The following is a 14,211-nucleotide window of genomic DNA, read 5'->3' as shown; positions in this document are numbered from 1 at the left end:
CTCACTATGAAACACACGGTATATCTCATCTTTAGGAATTTTAAGGGGCTTTAAATATTTCCCTTCCACAAGGGTTTAACTATAATATGGAAAGTATGAAGTAATTTCAAAACTAGCTTTCAAAACAATGACATTACTCAGGCAATTTGTATATTCCTAATCAGTTCAACAAATACATGTTAACTAGCTATTAAGTTTTGGACACAATTCATCTTGAAAGCAAAAATATATAAGAGTAAATCCTGTCCTATGCCTGTAAGTGGAGACAGGCATGTCAGGATGAAAATGCAAATACTATATAAATCATATTTAATTTCTGTTTAATATATAATTAAGCTTTATAAATCACTAAATAAAATATATTATAATTGGTAGCGAATATTAGTTACTAAGAAAATGTTTTGTGTCACACACGATGATAATACATCGTAATACATTATCTAATTTAATCTTGACAATTCAGAAAGTTAGAAAGTTTTATCTACCTGTTAACAATAATGACAATGAGACTTAAGCTCCTTGTTGACATTGTTGGGTTTAAGTGTTTGGCCCCTATAGTCAGAGCATCCGGGGATTCAAATCCCTTCTCTATAACCAGTTTTTGCTCCACGGTCTACATCTCCAAAGCAGGATTGGTAAGAGAAGTTGCCTCACACAGAAAAGTACAGGAATAAGGAAGTCATCACCAGCAATGTGCTTCACGCTGGGCTCCTCGTATAGCAAGGGCTGAACAGATACTAGGTGACCCCACTTCTTCACCAAAACCAATGGAAGTACCTGGGGCAGGTGCATCAGGCATGAATGAGAATTACTGCACAGAACCAAATCGCTACACAAAGCTTTGTGTTTCCTTCTCCTTAATGAGCTATCAGGTAGCTAGGAGTGGCTGATACATAGACAAGGACAAAGTAAATGAGGGAAGCAGTTATAATTCAGAAAATTCACAGATTGGGGACCAGGTTATGAGAGTAGAATGTGATTAGATTGTGATTTTCCATTGGTACCTTCCACCATTCAGATAACAGAACAGAACTAGTAACAGTAGATAGAATGTAGATAGCAGAGGGTCATAAAGAAAAAAAGGCTAATTCCATTTTGTTAACTTTTTGTTTTTCTGCCAGAATCAGTGTTTTCACTTTTTATTATCAGGAAAACTGCCTGTACTTTATTTTCTCTGTTGACTACAAACAGTTATTATGAGATCTATGATTCCTAACTTATGTTACAGCTTACCATGAACAAATAAAGACTCTAATCAGTTGTTGTGTGGTGTTTTTTCCCCATTAAAGCAATTGAAAGTGACCGTTTCATGGTCCATAATTGAAAAGGTAAAACAGAAACACACACTTCACTAAATGATGTCAAACAAATGTGGTATTGAAAAGATCAATTTAATTTTAATCTTCTAGATCACCAACTTTATGGTGGCAATATTCTGTTTGAGTCAAGAGTTACATGGAAGAGTGAATGATAGTTTTAGAGCCACAAACACCAGGGTTCATATCCAACCTCTCACAACAGCTGCTGTGTGCTCCTGGGCCAGTTGATTAACCTCTCTGATTTTCAATATTCTCATCTGTAACATGGAGATAATGCTTTACTGTGGTTTCTTAGAAAATTAAATGGATGTTTGGATTTTAGCATCCAAAATAGTGATTATCAAGTAGTTTTTACTTACTACATATTAGATTTTTTCCACCACATTCCAATAAATTAAGGTAGGATTGTTTTTATTATTCAAAAATATTTTTAGGGCATAAGAACAGGGGAAAACTACAGTATCACAGGGAAAAGTAATCAACTGATTTCTGTATATCCAGTCAAGTTTAATTACCATATATGTGTGTATGTGTCCACATATAGTGGGTGTATATGTGTATGTGGAGAGAAAGAGAGAGAAAGAAGCAGAGACCAGGAGAGAGAGAAGGAGGAGGAGAAAGAGAAGGGCGAAAAATTATTTTTATGTATTTTAAATGATTCAGGGGAAAAGGAAACTCAAATTTTAGACCACTATCAAAGTACAGTTACCATGAAATACATTCATCTATCAATATAAACTTTTAAAGGGATACAGTCATCACTATCATCTTATAATTGACTCTATGCCTTACTGCAATTGGGGTGTATAAATAACCCAGATAATCCATCATTCCCAGACTCTGGTTTTCAAGCCTTCCATAATCCTGGCTTCATTTTGCCCACCATCCCTCATGTCCACTCATCAGCAATACGTATTTTTAACTTCAATGGTTAAACCTTCATCATAGTTCCACAAAAGTGCTAGATTCTCTTTCTTCAGATATTCCATTCCCCTGGCCTAAAACGTTTCTAATCCCTACTGTTCACAAAATCTACTTTGCTGAAGAAATCCAGCTCACTGTGTCTACAAAGTCATTTTGCGTTACTTCCAACAGCAGTTTTTCAAATGTTGATCTACAATAAATTTTTCACTAACACAGAGGCAAATAAAAAATTAAAAAATAAACCTTTTATGTTGGTCACTGAATATAAAGTCCTGAGTAGTAAGTTTCCAGTTTTCATCATTCTTCGTTATATTTGAATTTCCAAAATACATTTATATCTCAGGTTTTGTGGGACAAATGTAATTTCAAATATATTTGCTCTCTCCATAAGCTCTTGAGATAGCACTTAAACTACTTTTTCCAAAAAGTCCCTTACACCCAGTGATGAAATAAAAATAATTTATCAGAAGAAGGGTACTGATTTTTGGCTTTGTAATATATGGCCATATACACAATGAAATACTTAAAAATAGATAGAACTTGCATAATTTGCATAGTTTGCCAACGTCTTTAGGATCTTTTATACTGTCTCCCTTACATATTGACATTGTACTGTTTAGGAATCATATCTAGGCTGGTGCAGAACACTCAGTAGTTGCTTGCTGATGAGCTGGGATGCTCCTTCCATCTGGAAAGCAAAATGAGATCTCTATCAGAGCAAAGCTTCATAAAGACAATGACTTGATGCACAGAGTTAATAACATGGATCATTCTGATAATATCCAGCTAAAGTAGCAAAATAGCAAATGATGAAATATCCATTTCTGGTTGAAATAGTTCCCAAAGATGATGAGTTATTGATCCTCTCTATGAATGTTGAAAGCAGTGCTTACTTGGGCAGACTTAGGAGCACTTGCTCCCTTCTGCACTAAGAAGGGACCCTTTTAGTTTCTCTAACCCTCACAACCAAATAGATAATACACTATACTCCTTGCAAAAAAAAAAAAAAAAAAAGAATTCTCCTGCTTTGAAGAGTACATCAGAAATCTTTCTTTTCTGTTTCAAAAATTGTAAAGATAGAGCCTAGAAAACTGCTACAGAGGTGAAATACCAAGACCTCTCTCTGTTTATGAGGGAAAAGACCAAGTGTATAATCCTCTTGCCTTGCCCTGGGCCAAACATGTTTAATGTGCTGAAAAGGAAGGAATTTTCTCCTTCTTCTTACATAAAATGTAAGCCTTTGTACATGTGCCCTATTTAATTTCCCCTTGGGTTAGAGCTGCCTGCACAGTCAATGTGACCATTTTCACTCAACTGCCTCCCTTTATTTATATACTTTTCAAAAGGCCAAACCAATTTGTGCATCATGTTGAAGTCCAATGCAGCGTTCATTCTTTATATAATTATAGAAAGTTGCTTATTGTTTCCTCTACATCAACAGTATATTTATCTTAATAACAACTCCCTAAGTTCCCAAGAAATCCTTGTCTTTATTCAAAAGCAAACTATGTTGGATTGACCTGAGGCCAGGACGTGAAAGAAAGATCCTTCTACAGAAAATATTTTGGGAAAGCAGCTTGGAAATCTTTGTATCAGTGATGTATCTGTGATGACTTTTTCTGTTTAGGATCTATAGAAATGCTTGTCGTTTATTTACATTAAGAAAATGATTACTGGACTGCAAAAAAAGCTGAAATCTTGTTTTTTTTTTTTTTTGAAATCTTGTTTATTAAGTTCATGTTTCATATAAATATTAAAATTTATACTGTTTCCTTATGAATTTTAATAAGAGCTTTATGATTAATATAACAAGGATAGAAGTTAAGTTGTAAACAATATTAATCAATTAAGTTGTAAACAATATTAATCAATTAAATTGAAGCAATTTATTATGAAAATTTTAATGACCTCTTTTTTCCTGTTGGAGAAAGCAAAAACTTTGTGAAGTTCTATACCAAGAGAAACAAGCTGTTCCGTGTCTTGTCTGACGTATGAAGAAGATTCACATGAAATAATTGTTCCCAAAAGACCCAAGAAAAGCACATAGTTTTTAAACTTGGAGGCAAAGCTTGAAATACATGACTCATGGCATTCAATGTTTGAATTTCACCCTACTGTTACCTGATTTTTTAAAGAAATGACAATTCCAGTGGGTTGAAGGGATAACTTCTTTTGAAATTATCAATAAACCATGAATGGTGAGATTGTCCCAAAATTTAACCAGGCAGCAAGCAGTGATAAAATATGAGGTTTTGTCTCAATTGGACGCAAATGATAAAGAAGCAAAAGTGGTGAACTTCAAGAGGTATTCCAAGGCTTACAAGATAAATCTGCTTCAGGAAGCAAAAGAAGGAAACTTCTAATTCTTTTCTCCTACAATTTTAAGAATATATGGAGAATAAAATAAATAAATTCCACTCTCTCAAAATCAAATTAGCATCTACTTCCTTCATATCTACAATATGCACAGACTATCTAAAACAAAGGGAGCAAAATGATTAGTTGGAAGATGAGTAAACTTCCTAATATATACAGGGCCCCTTTATCCTCACCCAAAAATGAGGAAGTTGAACCTTGATTGGTCTTTTCCCCAAAAGAAAATAAATGGAGCTGGGTGTTCAAAAGTATTAGAGGGAAAATGGAAGTCAGAAATTGTATAGGTTCCCCCCCCCCTTTCTTCTGTCTTCTTTAGCGTAGAGGGCAATAGTTGTCCAAAATTCTCATTGCCCCTCCTGATTGACAACCAAGGTTAAAAGTGGAATAAAACCATTACCAATATATTACCCCAGAGTGTGAAATTGACAGCATTTACTAGTACTGACATTTTTCAGTTACCTGGATAAAATATATATGTTATTGAATTGTATTTGAGTACCTCTGCAACAAAAGAAAAATGTTGCTAATGTAACAGAATACAAATATGTTACTAATGTTATAGAACACAAACTAATGTTTAAGTTGTTTACATTGGAATTAATTTTCTTATAAAGCCCTAACTGTATGAAAATAGGCTTAGAAAGAAAGAGCCGACAAATTATACACAAGTATAATGAAAATCAACAAAGAAGTTAAATTAAAAACCTATTTATAAAGGAAGAGAAACTATGTCTTATGGCCAATGTATTATTGTTCCCTATAGTGTACAGGGGACAGTGTTTCATTTTATCACTAAACCACAAACCAAAATATTCCTCTGAGTTTTTCTGAGATGCAAGGAACATCTCTTGAAGATTTTATTAAAAACAAGTCCAGGCAGAAACCTATTCTAATACATACTTCATGCCGCTGGCCCAGGAGGTCACTGAGTTTTTTTCAAAACACTTTTGAAACAGGAATTCAAAAACAGTCTGCTGGAAGCCAAGAAAAATCTTGAGTTTCTCATATGGTTTAATAGCTAGAGTTGCTGTGTTCAAAAATTAAATGAATTCAGTGATACATAAAATTTCTACCATTTGCCTTGCTTTATAAGGTCACGGGGTCAAAAGTAGCCAAGATTCAAGAAATCTACTTTATTTTAGTATTTAGTTATTTTTAATTTTTTGAGTACAGTTGAGCATTTAGTTATTTTTAATTTTTTATTTGAGTGTAGTTGACACACAACGTTATATTAGTTTCAGGTGCACAACACAGTGATTCAACACCTCTATATATTATGCTGCAGTCACAAGTACACCTACCATTTGTCAAGCTACAATGCTATTACAATATCAGTGACTATGTTCCCTCTGTACCTTTTATTCCCATGACTTATTCATTCCATATTTGAAAGCCTGTTTCTCAATCCCCTTCACCCATTTCACCCATCATCCTACCCCTCTTCCCTCTGGCAACCATCAGTTTCTTCTCTGTATTTATAGGTCTGATTTTGGTTTTTGTATGTTTATTTCTTTGTTTTGTTTTTTTAGATTCCGTGAATCAGTAAAATCACATGGTATTTGACTTTCTCAGCCTGACTTCGTGAAATCTATTTTTTTTAATGTGTCTGATCCTTAGAATGCAGACTTGGATGTGCCCATCAGGAAACTCCATGAAGTAACATGTATGATGTTGGAATCAAATAGTTTATTCTCCCTTCATGTAAGTAGATAATCTCTTTTTAGCATGTATTTTTGGTATGTATCAAATATCACATACTTTTAAAAAATTAAGAGTAAATAAATTACATTCTATTTCCCCTTCCTTCATGTAGGGAAATGTTGCAGATACTTCATACCCTCAAGAAGGGACCCCAAGCCAAATAGTGAAGTAAATGAAAAGAAAACCATAAAACTCCTAGAAAAACCTATGGGAGTAAATCTTCTGGACATTAGTCTGGGAAGTGACTTCTTGGATATGACACCAGAACCACAGGCAACAAAAGCAAAAATAGATAAGTGAAACTACATCAAAGTAAAGATCTTCTGCACAGCAAAGGAAACAATCAACCAAATGAAAAGGCAACCTATGGAACGGGAGAAAATATTTGCAAACCATATATATAATAAAGAGTTAATATTCTGGGGGCACCTGAGTGACTCAGTCATTAAAGCAGTGAACTCTTGACTTTGGCTCAGGTCATGATCCCAGGGTCCTGGGATTAAGCCCCACATCAGGCTCCATGCTCAGTGGGGAGTCTGCCTGAGGATTCTCTCTCCCCCTCCTTCCTTTCCCCCACTCTCTTTCTCACTCTCTCTAAAATAAACAAATCTTCAGAAAAAAAAGAGTTAATATCCAAAATATAAGGAATTCATACAACTTAATAGCAATCATCATCATCATCATCATCATCATCATCATCATCATCATCCTATTATAAAGTGGTCAAAGGAAATGAATAGACATCTCTCCAAAGACATATAAATGGCAGGAGGTATATGAAAAGATACCCAGTATCACTAATCATCATCACAAATCAAAACCACAGCAAGACATTACCTCAAACTTGTTAGGATGGCTATTATAAAACAAAACAAAACAAAACAAAACACCACAAAAGATAGTAAGTATTGGCAAGGGCATGGAGAAAAAGAAACCCGAAACCCCTGTACACTCCTGCCAGGAATGTAAACTCATGCTACTACTATGAAAAATAGTATGGAGGTTCCCCAAAAAATTAAAAATAGAACTACCATGTGATCTAGTAATTCCACGTCTGCAGTTACCTCCAAAGGAATTGAAACCAGAATCTTGAACAGATGTCTATAACCCCATGTTTATTGCAGCAGAGTCCATAACAGTCACCACATGAAAGCAATGTAAATGCCTACCAATGGACGAATGGATAAATAAGTTGTGGTATTGTCATGTGACAGAATATTATTCAGTTTTTTTTAAAAAAAGGAAATTCTGTTTTTTGTGACACATGGATGAACCTGAAGGACTTTATGGAAGAGCAATAAGCCAGACACAGAAGGACAAATGCTATATGATATCACGTCAGGAGGAATCTAGTCATAGAGAAGCAAAGTAGAATGGTGGTTGTCGGGGGCTAGAGAAAGATGGAAATGGAGAGATAATAGAGTACAAAATTTTAGTTATGCAACATAAATAGTCCTAGTGATCTACTGTGCAACAATACTGTATTATATAGTTTAAAAATTGCTGGAGGATAGATCTTGTGCTAAGTGTTAATAATAATAATAATAATTAAATAAGAGGATGGGAGGAAACTTTTAAAGGTGATGGATATGTTAATGGTAGAGACTGCAGTGATGGTTTTATAGGCATGCACTTATCCCAAAACTTACTAAGTTATATACATTAAATATGCATGCCTTTTTGTATGTCAATCAAATCTCAATAAAGTGGTTTTTAAAAATAACAACTACACAAGCCTCTATTTAAGATCATAACATTGTATATAACCCCTAATGTAATATTGTATTTTTACTTATTTTTAGTGTATATGCCCCCTAATATAATATTGTATTTTTACTTATCTTTATTGGAAGGAACAATTAGTGGTCAAGTTCAAGAGGGGGTTGAGAGAAACAGCTGTGGGTACTGAGGGCATGCAGGGAACATAGTGGAAAAATTTTAATCCTCCCAGGTCTCTTTCAACATAGGTATATAACCCTGCTAAGTACCAATATTCATTGCTTCCATTGTATTTGTTTTTAGTTGTATTTTTATCTTTAACTCTTTTCTATAATAGACTATCACAATCTAGGCAGAAATTCTAGATTTCTTATTGGATTCTATTTTTACAGTACACTGTAGTTAAATTAATAAAGTAATAATTTCATTCTAAACACATTTTTAAATAACCTTGATGGAAACTAATTATTTTTCCCAAAATAATATTCTTATAAAACTGAGATGCATCTTATCCATGTCCTAAGCATTAGAAAATCATGATAGTAGTTAGTCACCTGGTAAAAACAAGAGTAGTGTTGTAGAAACTAGATTGTAAGGGCTCGATGAAAATGTAGACAGCAAGGGGGTGCCTGGCTGCCTCAGTCAGTAGGGCATGCGATTCTTGATCTCAGGGTTGTAGGTTCAGGCCTATGTAAAAACATAAATATATAAAATGTGGGTAGTGAGGAAGTAGGAGCAGTAAGTAGATATTTATGTTAAGATGTCTGGCAGAGAAGGAAGGGGAAGAAGCAGGGACTTAAAGGATCGAATGGGAATGGCTTTTAGAAGAGAGAAGTATAGGGGCACCTGGATGGCTCAGTAGGATAAGCACCCAACTCTTGATTTCAGCTTGTGTCGTGATCTCAGGGTCAAAACATTGAGCCCTGCATTAAGCCCCACCTTGGGATCCACAGTGGGCGTGGAGCCTGCTTAAGATTCTCTCTCTCCCTCTCCCTCTACCCTCCCTCACTCTATCAAAAAAAAATGTAAATAAATAAATAATATAAAAGAGGAGTATGTTCATTAGACAAAAGGGGAAAAAAAGACTGAAGGATAGATCCTTTGGAGGAATGTCTCATTAGATGTAGAAAGTGATAAGAGCAGGAACAGGAACTGAGATGAAGAAATCCACGTCAGGTGAGCTTCATTCCTCAGGAAAGCTTTAAGTAACACTATCTGCTAAGAGGAAGAGCGGTGGGGAAAGGGAATGAATCTTCGGAAAATTGAGGAAGTGGAGATTAGCAACAGATGTCCTTAAGAGTCCTCTCGGGAGTCTCACTAGCTCAACTGCGTGTTGACTGCCAGCTCTGTTAAATAGGGAGCTGATTGAAGTAGACAGTAGGAACCTTTTTATAGTCTAGGAAAATAGTGTGCCAAGCAAATTAATAGAAGTCTAGGCATGAAAACTCAAACTTGTGAAACTGTGCTCAAACAGACGGCGCAGTAGACAATTATGCTCACTTCAGTTGATTCTTATGTGTTTGAAAGCTCATGCAGGTTACTCAAAATCCTAAGAGATGTAGGTATAGTTCTATTTCCCCGTTTCTATCAAGAAAAAGACTACACTTCTTCCATGTCTGACAGCTCCCACATACCACAATACAGCACTGTCTCCTACCAAACACACACACACACGCGTGCACACATATACACACACACTGATATTTATTATATCTTGGCTTTTGTTTGATAAATTTAAATGGTACAGTCTGGTGAGTTATGGCTGAATGCATGTGTATCTATTCAGGACAACCTATTTTGTGACATCCTCAAAGCTGAGCCAGGGACGGTATTTATGAATGTCATAGATATTAGAATGAATAATATCTAACTAAAATTATAAAATGGCAGGATAGTTAGGCATAAATATACTACTAGGGATCCCTGGGTGGTGCAGCGGTTTGGCGCCTGCCTTTGGCCCAGGGCGCGATCCTGGAGACCCGGGATTGAATCCCACGTCAGGCTCCCGGTGCATGGAGCCTGCTTCTCCCTCTGCTTATGTCTCTGCCTCTCTCTCTCTCTCTCTCTATGTGACTATCATAAATAAATAAAAATTAAAAATAAATAAATAAATAAATATACTACTAGTGGAATGCAGAAATATGATTCAATGTAATCACAGTTAATTTCAAAAGTAGTCACATAAAAAAAGACTTTTTTAGAAGAAACAATATGATGAAAGATGGCCACAAATACAGGGGAAAAAAAAAAAACCACAAAAACAAAAAAAAACCCAACTTGGGTGGAGAGATTCAAAGTAGATGTGAAACAAACATTACACTTCCTATTATTATAGGAGACACAGCTCTTCTTCAGACACTGGGATAAAAAAGGGGGTAGTGGAGTTCCTTTATGGTATCAGCTTAGCTCATTATGACCCTGTAACTTACCTCCTCAAAAAAATAAAAGGGAAGCAACTAGGGAATCATGTTTAAAGTACATAGCCTACCACACTTATGTCCACACTTTAGGCACTTGACCCAAGCTTCTTTCTCCTGCATTTTTCTCTCCTAAAATTCTAGACTTTAAAAAATAAAGAATTCTAGTTCAAGGAACCTATTTTTTTCTTTTTATCTTTTAAGCATGCATAAGCAAATGTATGCCAGGCATTTTTCACAAACCATATAGGCCAAGAAAAAGAAATAGTCAGCTTAGGGTGCCTGGGTGGCTCAGTTGGTTAAGCATCAATGATTCTACAAACACATGGCTACACCATAAGAAGATTCCACTTGAGATCACTGAAAGATCCAGTTTGGCATTCTGAATGTACATGCATACACACATACACACACAACCATTCTAAGTATAAATCTCTGCATGTAGAGATATGAAAAGAATGGGTCACTCAAATGTTTTGAAGGGTGAATCTGATTTCTCGGTGATATGATCACGGTTTATTGCTTCCACTGAATGTCAAATTGTAGAGACGCAGGCTCAGCAGGCTTAAACATCGAGATAGGCTTCAAATGAATTTCTTGACATCTTTCTCCTTGGAGGGCATTAAGAGGACTGATAAGTACTTTTGAAGAAGTGTTCAAAGCTTATGAATAATCAGGGAAGTAGATAAAGGAGGGTTGAGATAATTCAAGAGTGTGTTTAAAAATATTTTTGCCATAATTCCTTTATAGAACTTTTATTATGAAGTTATTAATAGTAGACCTCCCTTATCCATAGTTTTGTTTTCCGTGGTTTCAGTTACCCACTGTCAACCACGGGGTGGAAGCACATGATCCTCCTTGTAACATATCATCAGAAGGTCAAGAGTAGCCTATTACAATGTCATGATGCCGATGTTATCACCTCACTTTATCTCATCACATAGGCACCTTATCATCTCATAGCATCACAAGAAGAGTAAGTACAGCACAATAAGAAAAAGAGACCATATTCACATAATTTTTATTACAGTATATTTTTATCATTGTTCTTTTATTGCTGTCAATTGCTGACTCCACCTAATTTATAAATGAAACTGATCGTAGGTATGTATGAAAAATCACAGTATAGTGGTACCTGGTGGCTCAGCAGTTGAGTGCCTTCCTTTGGCTCAGGTTGTGATCCTGGGGTCCTGAGATCAAGTTCCACATCGGGCTCCCCACAGGGAACCTGCTTCCCCTCTGCCTGTGTCTCTGCCTCTCTCTGTGTCTCTCATGAATAAATAAATAAAATCTTTAAAACAAAAGAAAGAAAGAAAGAAAGAAAGAAAAAGAAAGAAAGAAGAAAGAAAGAAAGAAAGAAAGAAAGAAAGAAAGAAAGAAAGAAAGAAAGAAAGAAAGAAAGAAAGAAAAAGAAAAGCCATAGGACACATAGGGTTTGGTACTATCCCTGGTTTCAGGCCCTGACTAAGGGTCTTAAGACATCTCCCCCACAGAGTAGAGGGGACTGTTGTAACTTACTATGAAAATTTGGAAAAGTTTAGAATCAGAACTTGGCTACTTCTTGTATGACAGTCTTTTTGTCTTACAATATTAATAAATGAAAAGTAATAACAAGTGAGAACTTTAATATAAGACTGAGATCAAGTAACTTGCCCGCACTCACTAGCAATTGACAAAAATTGAGATTTGAAGCCACAAATCAGTGGTCAGTCTGATCACAAAGCTCATGCTCTTCTAACCACTGTGCTATATGGCCATTCTCCATCTTCATGCCTCTGAACAATTAGAATTCATCTTGATAAAAACACATACCACTTGAACCCTATGTACAGTAGAGTTCCACAAACTTCTACTTCAGTGAACTTAACAAAGTGTAACCAGTCAGTTTACCCATACTGTGTTCTATTCAGGATTCATGGCATTCACTTTGGTATCTTAGCTTTGTTTACTCTCTGCTTTTCTTACTGAAACTGCTTCTCATCTTCCGACAGTTTTCAGGAACAGTAAAATCTGTTTTTCTGAGGTCATTCTATAAGGAAACAATTGGGAGTTAAAGATATAGAAAGATGTATTTAAGTCACAAATATTTTCCATCCTGTCTCTTCTGCCTTCAAAGACCGAATCCAGCCTTATAGGGATTTTTACCATTTGGGAAAAGAAAAAAAAAAACAACATTCTGACACAGTGCATGCCAAAAGAAATATTCTTCTAAAATATCCATTCTCCTCTTTTAAATGTTACTTTCAAATGCCAGCCCATAATTTCCAAGCAGCATAAACTATTGTAAAAATCAAAGGAAATTTAGTGTTTTTCATCTGAACAATACATTCTATGTGCAATCTTAGTGCTTCAGTTTTGGGTGTAGAGAGTTGGATATTTTTCATATTTCTTCCCTGTAATTCGATACCACATGTCTAACAGCATGGATATTCTCTTTTTTTGGATAGAGAGACAAGATGTGAGGGTGAGTGACAATGGTTGTAGTGACAGAGACTATGTGCAGTTCAGAACACTGTGCATAATTCATAGAATTCCATTTTTACTTTGTAAGTGTGCCACAAAATTCTAATTGGGTACTCATTAGCCTGGGAGAGGGGAAAAAAGAAAAAAATGCTTCAAGATATATTTTTAATTTTCACAGCATTCCATTTCAGATCTCTTGAATCTACAACAATATCTACTTTATTTGTTGATACAGATCCTATAAAATGCTTCCATTCAGTCAATTGCTGTGGTTGACTTTGACACTGATTTGACTTTGGGCCTAACTTCCACTTCTCTTTCTTGATGTCCACGATAAAACTCTAAAGCATTTGCCCTATTCGGAGAGCTGGCAGGTCATTTTTCAATATCATTTCATGCAGCTGAGTGTTAAAGAAGTCTTTCACTCCGAGAATGGTGTTGCTTATTTAAACTACTGAAAAAACCTTAAGGACCCATGTGTTCCAAATAACAATAATACAAATAGTAAACATCATGGAGAACAAACAAAAAAAATTATGGAAATTAATGAGTCATTCTTTATTCCCTCTCCCCAATGTGAGACACAAATAAGCAAAGGCAAACAACTTAGACAAACGAGCGGATGGAGATTGGAAGGGTTGAAGTGGACAGGTGGAAATGACAGATGCTCTGGGGGTGAGGAGGAGACCTGGGGACAAATGATAAAATCTGATCCAGACAATTGGAAGAAAATGATGGCTCCGTTTAGACAAAGGCTCTAGCTAAAGAGGAGCAGCACACAGGGACCCCAAGAAACAGGTGAAGGCCTCATCTAGAAAGTAAGGCTGGTGTTATTTGTGCCAGTGAGAAGAGGAGACAAGACATGTAAGCTGGCCAGGGCTGGATGACGCCGAGGAAAAGTCTTGTTAGGATGACATGACTGGCAAGCAGTAAGTTGGATGAGAACTACCACTTCCCTGAGGGAGATAGATGAAGGTAAGGACAGCAGGAGGAAGCATTCTGCTCCCAACTGACATAAAGATTGTCTGTTTGTTGAGGCTCACTTCTGGAGTCTAGATCCCCTTCCAAGGAGGGGAGGCTTCTTTCTCTATGAGGTGGTGTTACCCTGGCCCTAAGTATAGTTATAGCGGTAAAAATAGAACTTGTGTAGCTCAGGCAATAAATATATAGGTTTCTTGGAAGCCATATGGATTCCCTGAATGCCACATGTGTTCTTGAGGAAAGCCAGAAAAAGCGAGTTTAGTCACTTGAGAGCTAGAGATCATAAAGGACACACTGAAAGGAGATAGAAG

At 36.0% G+C, this 14,211-nt stretch overlaps 1 protein-coding gene across 5 annotated transcripts in view; it reads right to left on the bottom strand.

Moving 5' to 3' along the window:
• Positions 1-1,372: 1,372 nt before the first annotated feature.
• The window catches only part of LOC144282226 (uncharacterized), a 78,188-nt gene continuing 65,349 nt past the window's right edge, over positions 1,373-14,211 (bottom strand). For all 5 annotated transcript variants that reach the window (XR_013350564.1, XR_013350563.1, XR_013350565.1 and 2 more), the window contains one exon: positions 1,373-2,931. Coding sequence is in view for 1 of the 5 variants with exons in the window: in XM_077845604.1 (XP_077701730.1) it covers positions 2,873-2,931 (59 nt within the window). In the remaining 4 variants the exon portion in view is untranslated. The remainder of the gene's footprint in view (positions 2,932-14,211) is intronic.

The sequence above is a fragment of the Canis aureus genome, chromosome 13, assembly GCF_053574225.1.
Source record: "Canis aureus isolate CA01 chromosome 13, VMU_Caureus_v.1.0, whole genome shotgun sequence".
In the NCBI taxonomy this organism is placed as follows: Eukaryota; Metazoa; Chordata; class Mammalia; order Carnivora; family Canidae; genus Canis; species Canis aureus.
Note: the sequence above shows the minus strand (reverse complement) of the source record. Positions and strands in the feature narration are given on the sequence as shown.